At 52.1% G+C, this 21,905-nt stretch overlaps 10 protein-coding genes across 10 annotated transcripts; 4 read left to right on the top strand and 6 right to left on the bottom strand.

Moving 5' to 3' along the window:
* Nucleotides 1-754: 754 nt before the first annotated feature.
* POX_h09701 (uncharacterized protein) lies at nucleotides 755-1,732 on the bottom strand (the record flags this gene model as incomplete). Its single annotated transcript, XM_050118450.1, has 2 exons — nucleotides 755-1,256; nucleotides 1,407-1,732. The coding sequence occupies 2 exons, from the start codon at nucleotides 1,730-1,732 to the stop codon at nucleotides 755-757; spliced, it is 828 nt and encodes a 275-aa protein (XP_049965237.1).
* Nucleotides 1,733-2,402: 670 nt separating this feature from the next.
* Nucleotides 2,403-3,448, top strand: POX_h09700 (uncharacterized protein; the record flags this gene model as incomplete). Its single annotated transcript, XM_050118449.1, has 2 exons — nucleotides 2,403-2,942; nucleotides 3,002-3,448. 2 exons carry the CDS (start codon nucleotides 2,403-2,405, stop codon nucleotides 3,446-3,448), a joined length of 987 nt encoding a protein of 328 aa, XP_049965236.1.
* A 184-nt stretch (nucleotides 3,449-3,632) lies between these two features.
* POX_h09699 (uncharacterized protein) lies at nucleotides 3,633-4,223 on the bottom strand (the record flags this gene model as incomplete). Its single annotated transcript, XM_050118448.1, has 1 exon — nucleotides 3,633-4,223. The coding sequence occupies one exon, from the start codon at nucleotides 4,221-4,223 to the stop codon at nucleotides 3,633-3,635; it is 591 nt and encodes a 196-aa protein (XP_049965235.1).
* A 357-nt stretch (nucleotides 4,224-4,580) lies between these two features.
* POX_h09698 (uncharacterized protein) lies at nucleotides 4,581-5,966 on the bottom strand (the record flags this gene model as incomplete). The annotated part of the gene is made up of 1 exon (XM_050118447.1): nucleotides 4,581-5,966. The coding sequence occupies one exon, from the start codon at nucleotides 5,964-5,966 to the stop codon at nucleotides 4,581-4,583; it is 1,386 nt and encodes a 461-aa protein (XP_049965234.1).
* Nucleotides 5,967-7,227: 1,261 nt separating this feature from the next.
* POX_h09697 (uncharacterized protein) lies at nucleotides 7,228-7,878 on the top strand (the record flags this gene model as incomplete). The annotated part of the gene is made up of 1 exon (XM_050118446.1): nucleotides 7,228-7,878. One exon carries the CDS (start codon nucleotides 7,228-7,230, stop codon nucleotides 7,876-7,878), a length of 651 nt encoding a protein of 216 aa, XP_049965233.1.
* A 2,098-nt stretch (nucleotides 7,879-9,976) lies between these two features.
* On the top strand, nucleotides 9,977-11,752 carry POX_h09696 (uncharacterized protein; the record flags this gene model as incomplete). Its single annotated transcript, XM_050118445.1, has 4 exons — nucleotides 9,977-10,186; nucleotides 10,258-10,752; nucleotides 10,853-11,529; nucleotides 11,617-11,752. The coding sequence occupies 4 exons, from the start codon at nucleotides 9,977-9,979 to the stop codon at nucleotides 11,750-11,752; spliced, it is 1,518 nt and encodes a 505-aa protein (XP_049965232.1).
* A 567-nt stretch (nucleotides 11,753-12,319) lies between these two features.
* POX_h09695 (pH-response regulator protein palC) lies at nucleotides 12,320-14,019 on the top strand (the record flags this gene model as incomplete). Its single annotated transcript, XM_050118444.1, has 2 exons — nucleotides 12,320-13,663; nucleotides 13,723-14,019. The coding sequence occupies 2 exons, from the start codon at nucleotides 12,320-12,322 to the stop codon at nucleotides 14,017-14,019; spliced, it is 1,641 nt and encodes a 546-aa protein (XP_049965231.1).
* Nucleotides 14,020-14,579: 560 nt separating this feature from the next.
* POX_h09694 (NADH-ubiquinone oxidoreductase) lies at nucleotides 14,580-15,108 on the bottom strand (the record flags this gene model as incomplete). The annotated part of the gene is made up of 2 exons (XM_050118443.1): nucleotides 14,580-14,674; nucleotides 14,883-15,108. The coding sequence occupies 2 exons, from the start codon at nucleotides 15,106-15,108 to the stop codon at nucleotides 14,580-14,582; spliced, it is 321 nt and encodes a 106-aa protein (XP_049965230.1).
* Nucleotides 15,109-15,999: 891 nt separating this feature from the next.
* On the bottom strand, nucleotides 16,000-17,467 carry POX_h09693 (putative alpha-1,6-mannosyltransferase MNN10; the record flags this gene model as incomplete). The annotated part of the gene is made up of 2 exons (XM_050118442.1): nucleotides 16,000-16,946; nucleotides 17,035-17,467. The coding sequence occupies 2 exons, from the start codon at nucleotides 17,465-17,467 to the stop codon at nucleotides 16,000-16,002; spliced, it is 1,380 nt and encodes a 459-aa protein (XP_049965229.1).
* Nucleotides 17,468-18,546: 1,079 nt separating this feature from the next.
* Nucleotides 18,547-21,743, bottom strand: POX_h09692 (uncharacterized protein; the record flags this gene model as incomplete). The annotated part of the gene is made up of 3 exons (XM_050118441.1): nucleotides 18,547-20,329; nucleotides 20,381-20,781; nucleotides 20,853-21,743. 3 exons carry the CDS (start codon nucleotides 21,741-21,743, stop codon nucleotides 18,547-18,549), a joined length of 3,075 nt encoding a protein of 1,024 aa, XP_049965228.1.
* Nucleotides 21,744-21,905: the final 162 nt, after the last annotated feature.

Genomic DNA, 21,905 nt, shown 5'->3' with positions numbered 1-21,905 from the left:
TCTACTCCCGCGTCGAAGGGAACCTGGATGCCTGCTGTCACAGATTGCACAGCCGCGTGGCAAATGCGGGTGCAGCAGGGGGTTCACAGGCGACGCGTATCGACTGTGAAAAGTTCATACGAGGGGGACTTGGTTGTGGAAATTGCTTCGCTGGTTGTGTCCTCCGAGACATATATATGTTCGACCGAGTAAATGCATTTTTCGAGGCAGATTTTTTCAAGCCTGGACGGGTGGAACAAATACCCGGCAGGCTTTTGGGTGATCGTTTTCGATTATCAATGAAAGGTATTGGATGAGTACAAGGAAGATGCAGCAAAGGTCTGGATTGCATGATCTGACTATAGTGGTTAACTTGGTGTAGATTTAAAATATTGGAAAATGCTCTTTCGATGTCTTGATTTTGAATGAAGCTATTGTTGCCTCCGAAGGTCTCATATTGAATGTCCAAGAAAATGAATTGGCAGGTAATTCGACCTTAAGACATCCAAGAGAGATGCCAATCAGTCCAAAGCTCCCAATCCGGCATAGAAAATACCGTCAGTTCCTTGAGGTATAACCTATATCGTGTCTTGGTGGTTATGACGCGATCATAAGTGTCCAAGTATTGTACATTTGAGCCACTCACACCATGCATGCACTGGAATGAGAGCCAACTCTTTAAGTAAGGCATCTCGACTTTAAAACTCTATGGCAACAAATTTGCGCCTTCGTCTCATCGAGTCCATCCGCGAGGGCTTTCAACAAGATATAAGTCTCACAGCTTTGCGCTGGGCGACTTCGACCAGCTTTCCACCCGCTTCAACCCTTCCTCTCTCAGCATCACATTGCGCGATTCCACCTTCTCACGCCATGCCAGATTACCCGCATGATCATCAAGCCCATCCAGAACACGCGCGTACATTTCCTCTTTCATCGTCCCGTAAATTCCCGTCTCCGCCTTGTTAAGCAGCTTCCGATCCCGAATCAAGCCAAGCACCTCGTCCAATCCACCCACGGCATCGACAATCCCCGCATTGAGGGAGTCGGGCCCACCGAACCGACGCGCTTCCAGAACCACATTGCGGAAAGTGGAAGGGGTCAGCTTCTCTCGGAAGATGGACATCATGGGAGTCTGGAGTGGAACGCCGAATTCCAACTCGTTGACGCACAGAAAGCCCTTGCTCGGGTTCTGAATGCGATAGTCGTGGTACATGGCGAGCATGAAGCCGCCTGCAAATGCGTGTCCGTTGAGAAGACATACCGTGGGCATAGGATACCTGGAAGAGGGTCAGTTAGCTAGGGAGGCACCTTTACTGTTGCGGTGCTACGCGCACCAAGACCGCGTCTCCGTCGGTGAAGATATGAGGATGATTTGATCGAGATTGACGAGATGCAAGAAGCAAGAAAGAAGAGGGGAGGGACTTTACGTGAGGAACTTGCGGAATAACCGCCATAGCCACTTGTCTAGGAAACCTTCTGTGCTAGTCGCAAGCTCCAGGTCAAGGCCATTGCTGTAGAACTTTGGAATACCACTTGTTGTCACTACAACGCCCCGGGGGTAGCGGTGCTCAATAATGTCCAGGGCCAAGATGAAGGCATCAATGAAGGTGGGAGTGAGTCGGTTATCCTTGGGCGATGTAAAGGTCAAGAGGTAGATGTGTTCCTTGGTCTCGCTACCCTGTTTGGCGGTAGGGTTGGTGCACACGATCGTGCCACCGGTGGAAGTGATCGGGACAGTGAAGAGAGTGGTCATGGTGTCAAGCAGTGGTGGTCTCGGGAATCTGCCATAAACTTGAATCGAATTTCCCTTTTTTTTTCTTATGATTCCATTCCTATAGCGTATCGGTTGAATAGAACATGGCCATGTCACGGTAGCTTCGGCTCCGCGCTTAAGCTCCAGTCTCGGATTGGCAGACCTCGGCAGACCATCACATGCCAGTCAGAACGGCTCAGGGCTCCGTGCGGGACGACTGCCCGGCGGAACCACGTGCTCATCACGTGGACTTAGTAGGGTCTTCTGTCTTGATGAACGTCTTTTACGCATGACTAAGTTGAAGTGGAAGTAATGGGTCTTTGATATCTATGTATCGAAAACGCACCAACTGCAATTGACACTCGAAGAAATATCTACCCTGCCTGTGCAGTGGTTGTTTAGCTTCGACACGTAACCGCGCCGCGGATCCACATCCTATGCATTCCTACATGTAGTGTCGATGCATGTTTCTGTGCTCAGACGCCATGAGAGGCTGCAAAAGTCTCCGAGAAAGTCGCCGTCGCGCTGCGCGGATTCTACACTGAGGACCATAAATAGGGCGCCCCCTTTTTTTTTGTTTCGCATTGTAGTATCATATTTAGTTGAGAGCACAAGAAAGCTGTCAATAGCGTACTGATTCTAAAACTAAACTCGCACTCAAACTTTCAACATGGCCGCCATCGCATTTCCACAACATGCCAAGAGCCTCACTCTATCGACCGGTCATCAGTACAGCTATGTCCACGTCCCTGCATTTGCCCCAACCAAGCCAACCGTGCTCTTCCTACACGGCTTTCCTTCATCCTGCTATGACTGGAGACATCAAATTGTGTACTTTCAATCTCACGGCTACGGTATCATTGCACCGGATCTCCTTGGATACGGCGGGACCGGCAAGCCAACGTCCCCGGAGGAATACAGGGCAAAGAAAATGGCAGCAGAAATAGTCGAAATTCTCGATCATGAGCACTTGGGCCAAGCCCATGCTGTCTCGCACGATACTGGTAGTATTCTGCTTTCACGGCTAGCCAATTACTTTCCCCAGAGGCTTCTCTCGTGCACTTTTCTATCGGTGCCGTACAGCAAACCTGGACAACACTTTGACCTTGACGCAGTGAACGCGATGACGAAGAATCTTTTCGGTAAAGAGCAGTTTGGATATTTGAAGTTGTTTGTGAGCCAAGGTGCTGGGGAAATGATAGAACAGCATGTGTGTTGCTCCATGTAACAGTCCTGATTGTTTTCAGGATGTTTCTGACAATCAGACAGCATGACTCGTTTGTCAACCTTTTCTATCCGGGGGACCCTTCTTTGTGGAAGGATCATCTGGGTCCGCTGGGTGCTTTGGAGTCGTGGCTTCGAGCTGATCGTCACGGCCCAAAAGCACCGTACATTACGGATGAAGAAAGACATGTCCATCGCCAGATAATGCAAGGGAGTTACCGATCCGCACTGCAGTGGTATCATGTGTTGGTCAACAATCTCAACGAAGAAGACGAGACAGTCTCGGATCTCCCTGCAGCGAAGCTTACGGTCCCAACTCTGATGGTGTCTCCCGTGCAGGTCGAGGGAGCACAGCCAGACATGGATGCAACTGCATGCCAAGAAGCGGCCCTGTTCACTGCCAAAAAGGTCAGTGCATCCGGCCATTGGTTGCAACTGGAGGCGAGAGACGAGGTTAATGTCGCTCTGGAGGAATTTTGGAATTCGTTATGATTTCCACCGCGTCCGCAAATTTGTGAAAAGGAGTCCGATCAGTATGTGAAATCTTTCGCACGAGCGTTTCATTCCCCTCAAGGGCTCTAGAAGAGTAAATGCAAGCATCGTTATCATGATCCATCTGCCTACTAAATGATCATTAAAAGAGACATGATTTGCCTCAAGAGAGCTGGTTCACTTTCTAGCTGACAACAGGAGTCCCCGAACCCTCCTTCAACGCCCTCTCAACTTCCTCATTCTCCTGCATTTTGCGTTCCCTGACAGCTTCCCTCTCCGCAACATCAGTCGCCGGGCTTTGCGCATTCCTCTCGGCTAGAATCCGATCGTGCTCTGCCCGCTTCTCATCCATATTCGCGGCCAGATCCCTCTCCTCCCCAAAGCCGGGGTGGCCAGGTCCTCGTGCGTTGCCCACAGGTGCAGCATGAGCGCCCGCCTGCGCTCGCTGCATCCCCATACCCTTGCGCAAGACGGTGTCGGCAATGTAGCCCTCGGCGGGTTGCTGCTCAATGCCGTATTCGGTGTCGACGTCACGGGACATCTCCATCTCCTTGCGATGCTGCCGGCGCTCGGCTTCCAGGCGTTCGCGGGCCTCGTCGTTGGAAGGCTGTGAGCTGGGACCGCGAGTGATGGAAGCGGTGGGATCACCGTACTGACGCGCAGGTGCAGGGGTACGTTGCTCGGACGGTGTCTGAGAGACGGGGTTGGAAGCTTGAGCATAAGCCGCCTCTTTGGATGGTTGAGGTGGTTGATGGGCTTGAGTGCGGGTCTCCATTTTCAAATTCAAACGTTCGAGACGCGCCGTGAGAGGGATGGATCTTGCGTGGGGAACTTTTCAAGGGTGAACAAGACGCTGAATGTGTGGAAAGAAAGACGCAGCGCGCATTGGGGCGAGAGGCAGTTGGTTGTACTCCTACCGGTGTATGACGTCAGTCTCTACAACCGGCTTTGGTCGACGAGATGTTATGAATAATATTGATTAAGACTGCAAAAGTACACAGAAACTGTAGCTCCTTCGACTCCAAGGGGGTGAATCATAAAAATTGAATGGGTTGACCAATGCGCCAGCGCTGACCTCGATGCTTGGGGGATATCTGAAGGCATGTTCCAAATTTGTCCTGAGCTCCGCCGCTCAGACGTCATTCTCGCCCGGCAAGCCAACAGACACCTTTTTGAGCTCCAAATCTTTCTTGAGCTCTTGAATACGACGACCCATCTTGTTGCGTAGAATCTGGTTTTGCACTTTTTGCCATGAGGCAGTCTCAGTTTGAATCAATGTTTCGAGCTCGGCAATCTCCTCACGATGCTGCTGAAGCTGGCGTTGTTGCTCCAGCTGTTCCTCGTCCAGGTCATCCTCAGGTATATCGTCATCTTCATCTGAAACCTCATTTTCATCGCCCGAGGAGTCACCTCCCCGTTCGGTTTGTGCGGCCGGTGTCGATGCCGTGGCAGCCTGGACGGCTTCCGTGACAGCAGCCGCGGCTTCGTCATCCCCAGCAGCCAGTGCGGCTTCCATCTCGGCCGCCAAGTCATCCTCAAAGTCGTCCATCATCTCATCAATCTCACCTTCGGCGTCTTGCTCCTCATCGTAGTCTTCTTCGTAGTCCTCCTGCACGAAGCCCTCGGCACGATTTAGGGATGCGCTATCCACCAGATCGAACCGAGGAGGAAACAAGGACTGCTCATCCTGCGCGATGAGATCCTCTACTGATTTTTCCACTTGCTCGATTGTCCGCGAGCTCACTCGGTCACGAAAACGTCGTTTCCGTACCCAACGCAAGGGCGGGGCTAAGCCGTGGGGATATTGAAGTGTCTTGGGGTCGGAAGCCTCGATCTCCGGTGGTAGAGGGTATTCCAGGGCTTCTTGATCGCTGGATACCGTGCCCAGTACCAAAAGCATTTGGCAAATATCCGCCGATTTGTACCAGCCTCGTCGATCCCAACTCTTCATACCCTCTATGATGCACGGCAGGTCGACGAGACAAGCTGCATACTGTTTATTTCGAATTCTCAAGATAGCACGTCTCCCTTCGCGAGTAAGCGGCTTAAATGAAAACTCCGACTTGTCGAATTTCCTCTCCTCGATGGTTTGCCGTAAATATTCGCAGTCTTCGCCCGGGAGCATTCTCAAGATGAACTGCTCCTCAATGGAAGGGTCGATCTCGGTATCTGATGCTTCAGAGTCATAGCCGACGCCAACTGGCCGATTAGGGACATGACCCTTGTTTTTGATGCGGATGGACTTTAATTTCGATGCATTGAGTTTGAGCCGCTTGGGGCCTGGCACCGCTGCTGCAGTCTCCGGTGCTGCAGCATTATCTGCGGGGCGCTTCTTAGATGGCGCTTTCTTCTTCTTCACTTTGTCTTCAGAGGCGTCGGGCGGAGGTTGCGTCTTGCGACCGATCTTGAGCGTGAGCTTTGGCTGTGATGATGGTTCGGCTGGCGCGGGCTCCGGTGGCGGTGGTGCCGGCTTCTTACCAAACTTGAGCTTCAGAGTTGGACCCTTGGGCTCCGACATGATGGAGATGAAGCCAGGATCGAGATGCGACACGTGAGTGAGAGAAGATTGCTGTTCAGATGATATGCGAAGAAGCCGTATCGTGACCTGATAGGGCGGACGTCTCTCTTTCCGAGGAAGACGGGCAGAATGCTGACCGCAGTGGAAAACCACCGTTCTCGCCTTAACGTGCAAAAGGATGAATCTGCGGATTAATTTGCCAATTTTATCTCTCTCGCCAAGGACTGCGCGCCTACATCAATCCTACGAGCACAAAATAGGAAAGATTCAAATATGGATAGGGCCGACCTGAGTTTCTTAATACAGTATCAATTTAAATACGAAAAGCGGACACAAAGGCGGAGTGGAGACTCGCTTTACAACGACCCATCGATGGAAATCGCATTTACGGTGCTTTCGAGTCAATCGTCATGAGACGATCCTTCCTCTGGCCTTCAAGTTGAAGTCGACCGGGAGATTTAAAAATCGACCCTTTGCAACATACTGTCTGTGCTGTAGCCCTACAGGTTCTATGACTCTGCTTTTAAGTAACCGTTTCACCGAGCTTGGTAGCCACTCAGACAACATCTACAGCCAGATCCACTTTGCGGTTCCTCGGGATGCGTCCCTTCGCACTATAGGCATTACATGAACGGCAGTCTCAACTGTGTTGCATCAAATCAGAGCTACTACTAATGCAAATATTAGGTCTCAAACAAGACAATTACATTCTGACGCGTGGCCACTCCAAAGATCACTGTGCTTAGCAGACCCAGGAGAACAGAATGCGCGGCGCAGTGTATACATGTGTGTGAGGCCTCGCTAGATGTACGGAGTGTTAATAACACAAGAACGTGAAGCTTGTATTCAGTGCATAAATTAAACAAGCAGCAAACTATAGATCATGTGAGAGAGAAGATTAAAATATAGACAGGCAACGAGCGACATCTACACGTCAAAAGCATGCTCGAGTCTGGACTCCTGGAGTAAGCATATACGAACCCAACGCTAACCCCAAATAGAAAGTCTAACCCGATCGAGCAACCACCGTGAGAGATTCTCACAACATAATCATAATTATCCGCTGGCACAAAGCTTCCCTCGCCCACGACGTCAACGGTCAACAACTGCGCCCGCACATGAGTCTCTCCTCCCCCAACGCTACCCTCGACTCTCCTCAACTTTGGAAATCCTATGCTGTGATCAGTCAGCCTTGATTCCCCTCCACGCCTCGATCGGCTCGCTTTGCTCTCACAATCCTCGGTCCGCCAGTTTGACCGCGATGTCTGGCCACAATCTGCACAATGCACTCCTTCGTCCCCCCATTATTCAAATTCTACGCGCCCAGGGATTCCACTCAACACGACCATCAGTCCTTGAGACTCTCTCTGACCTGACTGGCCGATACCTCATGATCCTGGCCTCCGCGACAGCGTCACACGCCGCCAACGCTCACCCCGAAGATCCTGTTCCCGTCCTCGAGGATGTCTACCAAGCACTACTGGATGCCGGTGCCTTGCGACCGCAGCTGAGAGAATGGGAAGAGGACTGGGCTGGCGAAGAAGATCTACGCGGTCTCGACTCCCTCATCGGGTGGATCACAGGTCCTGCCCACCGTGAGATCCGCCGTATCGCAGGGTTTGTGCCCAGCGAAGGTGACATGGTGGACCCAGATGCCATTGAAAAAGAGGACTTTTTGACATCATTGAAAAAGAAGCACAGCAAGACGGGTGAAGAGTCACGATACGCAGGCACAGTCCTGGGCAAGAACGGAGAAGAGCACCCGATTGTCCTTGAGGGAGGACTGCCAAGCATCCGTGAATGGAGCGCTCAAGTTCGCGCAAAGGCTCCTACGAGCCCTGTTGTTAGCGAAACTTCTGGTGTTAGTAGTGCACCGAGCCATCTTTCCGATGACGATCGAATGGAGGGCTGAAAGCTGGGCATGACCCTCCGGTCTTTCCTTCTTTTCTCCCGACCATCTTTATCCTATCTCTTGCGACTGTGTTCCCTCGCAGCTTCAGTGAGATCCTGTGTCTTTGTGTCCGAACCCGGGGACTGTTGCACGCAGTCACTCTTGGTGAGCCAGGACTCTATTGGGCTGAATTGGCACTGGCCTGCTCTGAGTCATGACTAGGCCAACAGCACCCCCGATCAAACTCCGGTCAATGACAGATGGGGCCCGACTTGTCTAGTACAGTGGCCCTTTGGACCTGAAGCCCTAGCGTGCTTGACCTGCATACCTGAGGCCGGTAGTGGGTACCATTTGTGGCTGCTGGTTTCTGTATAAGTCAGCCGGATGACAGCAGCAACTTGACCACGCGAAGCCGGCGTGATGAACAGGACAAAAACTTCCGAATCTGTATCGAAGTTGGCCACATTTCATGACTAAGCTTGACTCGCTCGGTTGTGTTCAACAACACTCTAACTAGCAAATCATCCTTGCGCTCGGTTATACATAGAGCTGCAAGGGAGGTCAGCCACCTGTATCACGCTATTTGTAATCAATCAACGGGGCTGGATCTCGGCCATCATGCGCGAGTGTGAAAGGCACTGTCTAAGGAAAGCAGCAATTCCACGGCTTGTGCATCTACCCCGTGGATAAATAATGCTGACCCGGCTGTGTCTTTGCCATAATCGATTGCTTCCATCCTGCCTTTGATTCTCTGACGGCTCACGCAGCAATTCTCTGTGTGCCATATGCTGTATTCGCTGCTCCGCATTATTTTGGAATCGGCGAGGCACAATATTAGTCCAACGTCACCGTGTTCTTCAGCTCTTCTCTTGCACATTGATGCTTCTTTTTCCACGTAGATTGGCACTCACTATTGTGCTCTGAATGTCGTTGCTGGGAACTAAGCCGCGCGTCACGCTGTCATGCGAACCACACCAGCAGCGGCAGAACCTTGAACCGCATTCGGCTGTTCTCCGGTAGTGCCCCGTCTCCCGATGCTTTCAAGCGGACGGTGTGGATCCATCCGAGGTCCTGCGATGAAGCAACGAACAGGAAGCTTTGGGTTGATATGCTCGGCACCTGAGTGGAGTCAACCCCGGATGGCCTCCCTCATTCTCCAGTCTCTCTTCCCCAGGCCCCCTGGAGGTGGAAACCAGAGAGGACGATGATCGAAAGAAATCCTCAAATCCACCCACCGAATGCCACTTGAGCTTGAAGGTGTTTTCGCGATGATGATCCCCTCCAGCATTTTCGAGACCATCACTCCAGCGATGGCCACAGAATACTATCCGAGGAGGTGCAAGCTTTGACCTGACTCACGAGTGGCCCAGTCATCCAACCGACGTTCACGCGCACGATTACCAATCCTCGCCATCCCGCGCCACCCGACTTGGCTGGTCCTGTCATTTTCTTCCGAGTTTGTGACTACGACTGAGCTGCGCTTTTCCGCCCTCTGCCCGTTCCAGATTCGGGATCTCGGGACAAGGCATCGGCAGTTGAACAGGGGAAGCGAGGCGCCCGGTGGAACCGCGGTGGATCGGACAACTCCTCGGATATCTTCTCTGCTCATTCCAGCAGCCTGGGCTCGGCTAGTCTGCCTATGATCTTGATATAACTCAGAGTATATTTTTGTGTCGGCAGACGGAATCAGCAGGCTTCCCGTGCAGAATTGTTATGTCAGACTCTCGTACCGTGACCAGGAATTTGCATACCTCGTGGGGATTGTCTGTGATGTTGCAGAGCTATGTACGAGCTGCATTACATTGCTGGCAGCCAGTGGCTCCCTGCTCTTGGACGTTCGGGACCGGTGGGAAAAGACCGTGGCTGTCATATGGATCTCCATACCATTTCTGGGGTGCGTTGGTGTGCAGGTGTTGTAAGAAAATTTGCCGAGTCTGGGAGATCCGACTACCCCAGAGGTCTTTGACCCCACGTCCAATTGTATGAACGCGGGGGTGGAAGGATTGAATAAGCATATTTCTCGCCTCTTTTGGATATTCTTCTTCTTCAACACCTGCTTGTTTCAGGGCTGTCGTTGTTCATCCTCACCCTTCTCCTCTTTCCATTCATCTTGCCCACCATGTCGTTGGACGGACAGACTCCCGCTGAGACACCTCCCAAGTCTTCAGCCGACTATGTGGAAGAAAAGGGGATGGCTATGGGGGCAGATCCCGCTGCGACGCTCTCGGATTCACACAAAGCGTACTTGCTTCAACGGCACGGAACACTGGACCTCGATCCTATTCCCAGCACAGACCCAGCAGATCCATACAATTGGGCATTATGGAAGGTGAGCGCTGACAAACCGACTTGGTCTGCGGCCACAACGGACGGTTGTTTTGCTCACATGTGTCGGTGTAGAAAACGGCCAATCTTGCTCTCGTAGCTTTCCATGCCTGCATGGGCACTTTCACTGCTGCAGCTATTATCGCCGCCTACGAAGACATAGCTCTTGATCTTGGGGTCTCGATTCAGCGAGTGAGCTACTTGACATCGTTGCAGATTGCCATCCTCGGCGGCGCTCCTTTACTGTGGAAGCCCCTTTCGCACAGATATGGACGACGGCCGATCTTCCTCCTATCGTTGGTCCTCAGCTGCGCATGCAACATTGGTTGTGCCAAGAGTCCTGATTATGCCTCGATGGCGGCATGTCGTGCTCTGGTGGCCTTTTTCATATCCCCTGCCATGGCGATCGGCAGTGGTGTCGTAACCGAGACCTTCTTTCGTCACGAGCGAGCGCGATACATGGGTATCTGGACCATCATGGTCACTTTGGGTGTTCCGATTGGGCCGTTCATATTTGGGTTTGCGGCTCAGCGTGTGGACTACCGCTGGATTTACTGGGCTCTCGCGATTGTAAGTGCAAATCGATTCTTTATTGGCATACACCCGCGCCACAAATCTTCTGGGGGGGAAGATCTTGTATCACCACTCACACGGATATCTTGTCACACAGACAAATGGAGTCCAGGCCATTCTGTACCTATTCCTCGGTCCCGAGACCCGCTACATCGGCGTGGACATCCAGTCCGAATCGTCAGCATTCAAGCGCGAGTATCTCTCTCTGCGACGAATTGATCCGACTCCTATCAAGGTGTCCGAGTTCTATCATCCATTGACCCTCTTCACCAACATCCCCGTCCTGCTTGCCACCATTGCCTACTCCATGATTTTCCTCTTTGCGTCGGTTCTCAATTCCGTGGAAGTGCCACAGCTTCTGCAGAGGAAATTTGAACTCAACGCTCAACAACTCGGCCTGCAGTTCCTCGGTCTCATTATCGGTTCCCTTCTGGGCGAACAGTTGGGCGGCTTCATGTCGGACATGTGGATGAACGCTCGTGCCAAGAAAATTGGACGAAAGCCCGAGCCTGAATACCGATTGTGGCTGAGTTACATTGGCTTCCTATTGACCATCGCCGGCATGGTTGTGTTCCTCGTGTGCACCGAGCACGCGACCGTTGGGCAATGGAACATCAAGCCTATCATAGGCACCGGTATCGCCGCGTTTGGAAATCAAGTGGTCACTACCGTGATGACTACCTATGCAGTGGACACCTATCCCCAAGATGCGGGGAGCGTGGGTGTCTTCATCAACTTTGTCAGATCTACGTGGGGATTCATTGGACCTTTCTGGTATGTTTTCCGTCTTGAAACAAGGAAAGAAGGTGTAAAGATTCCTTTGGATTGAGGAGAAGAACGGACAGCTAATTCGTGCCCTAGGTTCCCCTCCATGTTCGAAAGCGTCGGCGTGGCCAACAGCTCCGGCATCGCGACGGCGCTCATCATGGGTTGTAGCTTCTTCCCAACTGTGTATTTACAATGGCAAGGCAGACGTCTCTACCGCCACGACTCGTAAGGTGGGTCGGGCTGTCAAATCGCTAGTTGTGGTCCTTCACGTTGATATTATATCTCGATCTCGGTACTTGATCTTCACCCGTCTGTATATATAGAATGGGCATGAATGTATATTGTTCTCGGTACTGGATAATCATTACTGGTTGTGAGGCTTTCTTTAATTTTAACTCAATTCTACGTGAGCTTCACATAATACGGTCCGGTTGGTCAGGCTCTGAAAATGTCGACCTTACGTCTGCTTGAGCCCTCGCGAAATACCTAGGAATGGATCCCTGGACAATCTCCTAGGTGGTACTACCGTCCGGCCTACGCTATGCAAAACTTCTTCCTTGCTCCAATGCCACGTTCGCAAGCATGGCAAAGAAGGAGCCAGTACAGTGGTGTAAGCGACAAAAATATGAATACGCCGAAGCATCCATCCATCTGAGCGGACGCACCAACTGCCAAGTCCGCCGCGGTGTCTTGGCTGTCAGTGACATCAGATTCCGCCTTAGGTTCCCCTCAATCTTTCCGAGCCTCTTCCCCGCGTTCGCAAACTTGGACCTGCAAGGTTGAGTATTTCCTCACCATGGTTTTCGCATTCACTTTGCCAACGACCTCCCCACTCTCATTTCAAACATTTATCAGTTCTCCTACCCATCCCTCACTCCCGCAGTCGGCATCCACGGCCCGACATGCCCTTCGTCTCGCCCTCAAGGCTCACAAGCGTCTGCCCCGCGGTCCGCGACAAGATGCGCATCTCCCTACCGTTCTGGCCGCGTTGAACGAATATATCCCATACTTGTCCGCCATCTCGCAGGGACTGTCTGGGCAATCTCTGCAGGCTAATTACTTCACCTCATTTCCAGGGTCAGAGCAAACCAACAGAGAACTTATCGAGGTCATTCCTCACGCGGAGATTCATTCCGCATGGAAGGCTACGCTTTCCGCAAGTTCTGGTCGTGTCATTTCCGTCCACACGGCGTCAAGTCATCCTGGTGCACAATCGGATCGACCGCGTGGGGGTCGCGCGGCTGGCCAGGGCATTGATTTCGAAATCGCATTCACGTTGACCACGCTGGGATATGTCCTGAGTCGACTTGCGCGCGCCGAAGTTCTCGAATCTCTGTATGCGCCGAAAACCAAAGCCCCCGAGCAGCGAACGGCCGCGGTTCAAAATGCCACGCGAAACCTGCTCCAGGCGGGCTCAGTGCATACCCTACTAGCTACGTCGCCGGGTGACCCGACGAGCCCGAGTACTTCGGTGCCTGATGTCGACTCTGCCACGCAATCGGCGCTATCGGCATTGGCTCTGTCCGAGGCTACACTGCTAGCCGTCTTGAAAGATGATGCCTACGTAACAGCGTGTATTCAATCACGAAATCCCAATGATCGGGAATGGATGGTGCGAGCGCCGGAGATTCCCAAAGTGAGAGCGCTGCTGTTTGCGCGACTGTGCGTTCGCGCTGCCGAGTACGCCGAGCAAGCTGCGGCGGGACTGAGCGCGGTCGGGTCCAGCGGCGCGGGAAAGCAAGGGAGGGTCGACGAAGATATCGTTCGATATGCGGGTGTTTTGGGACGAGTTGCGCGTGCGCGTGCTTGTCGATTCTTTGGAATTGATGCCGAGTTGGCTGGGAAGACGGGCGAGGGGATAGCTTGGTTGCAAGCTGCGCGGTCTGCGCTGGGTCTTCGGCCCGGTGCAGGCTCGCATTCATCTGGGCAGGATGAAGTCTCCGGTTCTTCTGGGAAAGGCGGCTTTTCTCGACTGAAACGGGAATGGAGCGAGCGAAGAGAGGAGAAGAAGATTGGGAAAGATGCTGGCGCGGGGCGGGGCGACAAGGGTAATCTCGAGGCTGGCGATGACGCCGGTCGTGATGAGGAAGGTCGCGTCATTACCATGTTGGAGACGAAATGGATGAAGATGAATGACACGGTGAGTATTTCTTCTTTTGCCCTCTCTTTTGTTTCTCCCTTTTGATCCGGCTTCACTAGAAGATGGGTGAACTAGCAAAACTGATGAACGGGCAGATCAATACTCAAATAGTCCCTCCCTCGGCACCATTGCTGGCCAATCTTCCATCTGGTCGAGATATCCACACGCCTCCTGCACCGTTCAAGCCCGCTGCTTTGGATGAGGAGCAACTCATGCGTATGCGAGGACCGCCAGATGAGAGCATCAATATGCGATTTGGAAGCGACCCGGACGATAGCGACGAGGAGCAACTCGGTTCAGCTGCTCCCGGAGCGTATCCGGATCGCAGCCAAACTGCTTCGAACGTGTATTATTAATCAATTTGCCTTGCTGGCTCTCAATATCAATCGCATTCCATGAAGACAACCGGCCGTCCAGATAGGTCGCGCTCAGACCAGTGGTTTTTTTTGTCTTCGGCCGAGTCTTCTATTATCGTCAACGGATATCTTATGCGAGACCTAAGGGGCTGCATGAGATATACTTTTTTTTGAAACGAACAAAAAAAATAATGAAATTGACCAGACAATGATATCTAATATGTACAATACAACGAAGAGAGAGGGTAAACCGACCTCTCCTTCCCTGTCTTCAGCTTTTCCCAAGTAAAAAGAACCAAAACTGAATCATAGCTCTTGACGGACGCTCTGAGGATAAGACCAATCTGGAAAGTCTTGAAGTCATGATCACAACACCACCTGCTATAAGCGTGCGGTCTCGGCAAAGAGCTTCAGGTACATCTTGACGATAAATGCCGTTCACCGCGAACAGATCGCTCCACGAACCGTTGCTCCTCCATCTCAAAAACAAAAAGTACCGAGACTCTCCAAGAACCACCCCCTCAAAGCCCCACGATTCACAAATGAGGACGTGGCCCCATTTAAGCAGACTTGCCAGACTCGCCGGAGAAATAGTTCTTCTCCTGTCCAAGATAACCCTTGACCTTGCGCTCCTTGATCAATTCAAAGTACTTCTCTGCAAATAGGATATGTATTAGCGCCTCTCTCTCTCTCCTATCTCTCTCTCTCCCTTCACAATCGAGTCTTCCATCCACTGGACCTCAGCCCAGACTCAAACCCCCAAGATTGACCTTTCGAGTCTCGCAAGCTAGATCCGTCAAGGTTGTTTACGAAACAAGGCCCCCCCTCCAAAATAAGAAGAACAAGAAAAAAGAGATTCTCACCTCGCAGCACACCACACTTCTCAAAGTGATTCACGCCCTCACGCGCATAGCACTTGCCCAATTCCTCACCCACCAACCGAGCCATCATACTGCGCACCCACTGCTCGCGAATGATCGCATCACGGGCATTGTGCAGGGCAACGTTGTCTTCAAAGTCGACGCCCTCGTAGGTCGGAGCCACGGTGGGCTTCTTGGCGAGGAATGCGGCGGATTCGGGAGTTGGCATGGTGGACGATGGGGATGAGCGAGTCGGAATAGATGAATGTGTTTCAATTCTCGAGTGAAATGGGCACAGGACGTGTAATTGAAGGCCTGGCGGGTTGGGCTGGGCAGTGGAATTGAGGGTGGGCGAAAGCGGACTGGAGGCCGATGAGGGAATCCGAATTGAGGTTGAGGGCTGTTGGATGTCGAGGCCGATGAGAGTCGGTTCGGAGGTGGTCGTGATCGGGGCGGTGATTGGTTGGATATCTGGGCGGTGGAGGGAAGCAAAAAGTGCTACTTTGGAGGCGAGTGTCACGTGTTTCTGGGGGGCATTCCATCCATCACCAAACTAGTGACAATCACCACTTGTATCTCTATTGTACTTTTTTGACGTTTAATTGAGGGTGTTCTGGGGAGGAGTGGGGGAGGATGTTTTCAAAGTTTAGCTAGAGGAAATTTAGGAGAAATATCGCTATAGTATGTTTAGGTTTCAAAGGACGAGCCAAAAACTTGAGATTCCTTTTCGCGTCGACATATTGCCGCGAATAACGGTACCATATTCACATCCATTTCCGTGACAGATCGTCTGTCCCGTATCACCTCGCAAGATACAGTCTACAAGCTTGCAAATTCAAGAGCGGCAGTACTCAAAAGAGCGTTTGCCAGGATTGTGAACCAACATTATAGTGTAAGGACCATGAAAAGTTCATCTCGAGAACAATAAAAGTGTCTAATTTTGGCCTCTCGTCCATCGTCGGTCACAGATCCACGCTGCAGTGTCTATAAATACTAATTCTATAGCAATCCTAATTGGGAATCTTCCTGGCCAGGAAGACGGGAATAATTCAAAACAAAAAACCACAATACAACAAACGCAGAAAAAGTCAAATGCAGAACCATTCTCTCGAAATAGAACTCATTCCACCTCCGGCACATATCCAAAGAGCTGTGCGCGAGCAGAATTGATCCAGTTGTAAACCCCATCCCAGGGCGACCGATTGTGCTCCCTGCTGATGGCACGGTACGTATAAATCTCTGTCCAGCAATCCCGTCCAAACATGCACCCAGCCATATTGACCACAAAGTCCCGATCCGCCTCTTGGTAATGGAATGCGGGATTGTTCTCATCGCCACAGGCACCGAGTGGGAACGAATTGATTCGGCGCTGAGGTAGGAAGCCCACACCATTGCGGACCCAGGGCTGACTCTGGTAGATGTATTCGAGTGCGGTTTGCTCTTTGTGCTCCCATCGTGAGTGCATCTGCTCATACATGACGGGGTCCCACCAGGTATCGAGTAAGCGCTCAGTCCAGACTGAGCGACGAAGGAAAAATGAGCCCAGGTTGAACCCAGAGCAATCTTGACTCAAGAGAAGATGAAGGGTCTCCGCACCGCTGTCGGTGGCGAGTGTTCGTTCAAGCTCATCGAGATAGAATTCTGGCGGTGGATGCGTGATATTCAATGGATTGTACTCGTTGATATCGCGATAGACGTGAGACTCGAGATTGTTGAAGATGTGATCTTGTAACGAGGTGCGAGACTCCATGATCCACGTGTTGAGATCCAGCCACCAGAACCATTCAGCTTGGGGATTCTTCCGCATCGTTTCACGGATCACGTCCACTTTCTCCCAGCTCTCGCGCCATTCATGAGAGTAGCGTTTCTTGGCGAGCATGTTGGCGATTTCGAGTTTATATCCCCATCGGTTGGCGTACTTGCGCTTGTTGCGAATGCTATTCCGCTCGACAGCCCATTCGCGTGCGCCCTTCAATTCCATGACGCCTCCCTCGACATTGGATGCGAGGATAATCACGAATTTAGATCCTCCACCCAGTGGTGACCCACGGCAGAGTTGAACAATCGCTAAAGCAGAGCTACTGTTAGGCCTTTCCCCTGATTGATATTGCTGCACATAGTGCGACAGTGCGACATGCTGAGACGAATGACTCACTTGACCAAAGAAGCAAGTAACCCAACCAGAGGAGCAAAAGCCCCAAAAGAAGTTTCATTTTCCCGCGTCGCAAGATTATTCTGAACCATGCTGACAGGCCCAGAGACCTCCAGGCACCCATAGGATGTAACACGCCTCGGCCATAAACATCCTTGTCAACATACCCTTTACCCGGCGCCCTCCCACGAAAGCTCGGGATTCGCGCAGAGATTCTCCGTTTTTGTCGCGAAAAGAACCCATTGTTACGCGTGGTGAAAGATGGGTACTTGCGCGCATCGTCGTCCGTGACTTTTGCCGCATTCCACGAGACACCGTCGAAAGCCCTGGCCATGGGCGAGAATCCACGCGGAGAAGAGACACCGCTGCCAGGTGTCAAGCCTGGGCTGGACCACCCTCCACCCCGATGGGGAGAGGGTGATCGCGATAATGACATCGGGGCTGGCGTTGGACGAGATCGATGGGAGTGGGAGATGTCGACTTGGCAATCGGATGATTTCTTCAGAGTGGGTTGACAAACCGCACCTTTCTACACAAGTTTGCACTGTGAGAATTCCACCGCTCACAGCTGGCAAGGCGCTGATCTCGAGAGTCCTAGACGAGAAAACCGCGTAGATGACCACAGACAGGCACGACGCGGCAGTGGGAAGGGATGACTGAGAGAGAGCGCGACCACAGGTTCAGCAAGAGCAGCTCAGGGCTGGAGTTGAGAAATAGGTACGAGTAACATCGAAGCCACGATTTGACCGAGACCCGGTCCATCCTCAAGGGGCGTTTCATCCCGTGGCAGATTCTGGTGGAGAGGATGCCTCCCTGCGTCGGTGATGCCGCAAACAGAAAAGGTACCTCCACGTACTTGGAAGGCAGGCCCAACCCACACAGCCTGGATGGCCGTTACAGGGAAAGTGTGGAACAGTTGACCCAGCATGAATCAGTCTCAAAGACACGCGGCATAATACGAATTCTTGTTTGATCGATGTGGCGTGGGAGTTACTTCGACGGCTACAATTTTCAGTTCTTGCTCATCCGCGTCGAAAATGCTGTGACGTCGAAAAACACCCGACAATTCTTCCCTCCATCTCGATTGTAGAGCGATGGCCAGTGGCAACGAGTGTGTCGAGCCCGACCATTCCAACTAAAGAAAAAAGACAGGATTATTATTTCGGAAGCTTTTTTTTTCTATCTGTTATGGTCCAGGCTGAGTGAGATAGAAGATCACCCATTTGTGTTTCCACGACTTGGCGGGTGGCCGCATCCGGACGAAGCCCACCTGGGAACTACCCTCCACATGGTTGGCACAAGGTTGCTACGGGTCAAAAGTAACATTTGAGGATGTTATTCATAATACATTGGGTGCTGGTCAATCTGTTTCCGGGGGAAAGAAGCATTACAACGTCAAAAATCAGAGACCAGATAGAAGATTGAAATGTGTGCGTGCCCGAACCGCAAGCTTTCAGCGTCAACATGCCTGACACGTACTATCCACCAGCTCCATTGAAATTTCCGTCAAGACTCTCAGACAGCCGTCTTTAAACGCTGTGATCGGACAGGCTGGCGGTTTGAGCTGTCGGACTTGCTCACGAGAGCTTGGCGCACCACGAAACCAGTCTCGCCCTCCGGTCGAGGCTGGGCGCTCTCTCCGTGGTAGAATTCACATTTCAACTGCAAGAACTCTCCATTGTCTCGGTGCTTGTAAATAGTGATGATATCACCTGTATAGAGTTTACCGAATTGCAGACCATCGGGGCCTCCCTTGCGCAAGGGGACATCGTTGACCCAGATACACTTGCTGGTTTTGGTGGAGAGGACGGCCATCACACCGGGAACTTGCGTCCAATCTTGACCCTCCGCAATGCGCCGTTCAAGACCGGGGGCCCAAAAGGTGATTTCCAGAGCGTAGGCTGGAATACGCACGTCCAAATTGTCAGGATGGCGGATCGTAGCATTGGGGCCCCGACCCCACGAAGTCATCCGGTCTTCTAGGCGGATTTTGAGATCGAGCATCGACCCTGGCAGGCTCTTCAACCGGCCCAGCAACTTGGGAGGCTTGGCGAACTCCGTAGCCGGCATGCTGAGAGCAAGTCCAGGACCGTCAGGCTGTTTGTGAACAACGGGTTCTGACGGTTCTTCATCTGCAGACCGCATGTGGTCCAAAATAACTTGACCCGTCTGCGCATCCAAAGTGGTCGCCAAATTCACATCGTAATCCGCCTGTGCCTGTGCCTCTGGGGGATTCGCAGATTGAGCGCGACTCACAGGCGCACTACTGTCTGAACGCTCGCTAGCGGTCTCGGGCAGTTCAAGGTCAATCCGACGCGAGACTTTTGGCGCCTTTGGAGTGATTTCACTGGCACTGGAAGATAGCGGAGCCCCTACACGCGGGGTGTCTCGGCCGATCGCCAAGTCGGTAGACACGTTGGTTGGGAAGAGGCCGGGACTGGTCTGTCGTGAACCAATATGCACAAACGGCGTCATTTGAGCAGGGTAAGCAGGGTGCGACGAATTCATGTTCAGCCGTCCGACGAGACCCTCTGCGCCCATGAGGCTCGGCGCAACTCCTCCGACTGGATGCTCGGGAAGAGATATGATCGAGTAGACGCTACGTTCGTCACTCACGGATTCGCCTGAGGATAAGAACTCCTCGTGGTCATAGTCATTTTCTTCCTCCAACGACCCTGTGTGTCCCAGACAGTAAGAACTTCGCAAGGCGGATGAAGTGACCTCGCCGAAGAGCCGTCTGGCATGGGTCTCGGCAACTATCTGACCATCCTGGAAGCTTTCAATCTTCGGAAGGGATGGGTATCGAATGTCCTGGGCAATGTATTCGATGCGCGGTTTTTTGGCAAGAGCTTCACTGCTCTCACTTTCTTCTTCGCCCGCAGAAAGGGTGTACTCCGCCTCTTCGTGGATCGACAGCTGTGACGCATCAAGCTCCTCCTCGGCTTCTCCTATCACCGAAAGTGCGTCGCGCACATCAGTCAATATGTCGTCCTCTTCGTACTCATCGACGTCAGGAACATCGGCAATCCAAGGGTGTTGGAAACATTGTTTCTCTGTGGGCCGAGAGAAAGGATCGCGATTCAACAGTCGAGCCACAAAGTCCACGCCAGTTTCTGACACGCCCTCACGCCGCAAGACGTCAAAATCAGCCTCCGACTCCATGATACTACGGAGCATGGCCACACCCCGATCTTCTGCACGTCCAGAGTAGGGGGGAACTCCACAGAGTATGTGATAGAGCACCGCACCGAGAGACCACATGTCCACGGACTGACTGTACGGAGATGTCTTTGGAGGTCTAGTAAATGATCAGCCAAATCCAACGATGATGCGTAGGCACGCAACTTACGGGTCACCAAGACGGCGTCTCTTGCGGAATTCGCCTCGACGGTATGTCTCGTAGTCGGGATACACCTCTGGCGCACAATACAGAAGGGTTCCGCAGAAAGTTTTCAAGAAGGTCTCCTCTTGCGTAACCTTGGACAAGCCGAAGTCGGAAAGTTTGACTCGGAGCGGATCCAGAGACGCGATCAAAATATTGTCCGGTTTGATGTCACGGTGGGTGATGCGCCGCTTGTGAAGATAATGCAGAGCTCGTAGCAGTTGGCGGGCGATCGTTCTCACCATGTCCTCTGCGATCTTGCCATGACTCGAAAGGTATGTGGACAGTTCACCACCTGGAACGTATTCCATGATGATGTAAATCCAGCGATCGTACTCGTGATGATCGATGTATTGTACAATATTAGGCTAGAAAAGTGAGCGTCAGTGAAAGATGCCATGGGACAAACTTTCATCAGCGTTGGGAGGGGACAACTTACGTGTTGCAAGTCTCGCATGATTTTCATCTCATTATCGACCTTCTGGTCCAAAATTCCGTTCTTCATGAAGCGCCGTTTGTCCAACTCCTTCGCCGCGTAGATGGCTCCATGCTGTTTGGTAGCCAGTTTGTAGACTGTGGCAAAAGCACCCTTCCCGATTTGACCAGTCACGTTATAGACGGAGCCTCCAGTCCAATGCATACCGTAGGTGTTGGCGACGGACCATGACAAGGAAGAAGTAGTTGGAGCATTGCGATTTTTCAGCTGTAAGGCACCTGCCGCCTTCTGCACGCGTTCAAAGTAACGGAGGATGTTCTGGGTATACTGCAGGGCGAACCCTTCTCGTGACGGAATTCGAACCACGAAGCGAACTTCGTCAGACCCCTGATCACCGGCCACCACTTGAATCACGGAGCCATTGGTGAGCATTCTGCTGTTTTCTTTTTGGTTTTTTCGAAGACGACAGTTGTCTACAATCGTGCCGTTGGTCGAGGTATCCTGTAACATGATGATACCATCTCCCGTGAGATAGATCCGAAAATGCGTGTTGGAGACTCGCTTGGCTTGATCATTCACAGCGAGGAGAACATCGCATCGGGTAGGGTTGCGACCAAAGCAAAAGCCGACACCTAGGTCACAAACCTGCGAGGACAACCTTAGAGCAATGTCAAGGGCCGCTGTCTCGGACTGCTCGTAATCCAGTACATCCTGCTGGAGAATATGCTGGGTGCCCCTAGTGGCAGTCGCTGCTACCGCATCATGTGCTGCGTGAGAGTTTGGGTGAAGGATGCATATGATGTCGGCCAAATCCTGCTCATGAAGCCCGGAATTGTCGAGGCCCATTCTGCGAGGATCCGCGCATGGTTGTGTTGATTCCTGCGTGGCTTCCATGATGGTTGAGATATTCGATGTTGCTGAAAAATCAGAGTGCTATGGAGAAGAAAGAAGGAAAGAAGTGCAAGACTACTGTGGACCGCAATGAAGTGGGGTATCTGAAGTGAAAGGAAATGGGGGTATTGAACGTGATGATCATGAATACACAAGAATCAGGCC

Source organism: Penicillium oxalicum, chromosome VIII (assembly GCF_001723175.1).
Source record: "Penicillium oxalicum strain HP7-1 chromosome VIII, whole genome shotgun sequence".
NCBI classification, from domain to species: Eukaryota; Fungi; Ascomycota; class Eurotiomycetes; order Eurotiales; family Aspergillaceae; genus Penicillium; species Penicillium oxalicum.
The sequence above is the reverse complement of the archived record's forward strand: the minus strand, read 5'-3'. Positions and strand labels throughout refer to the sequence as shown.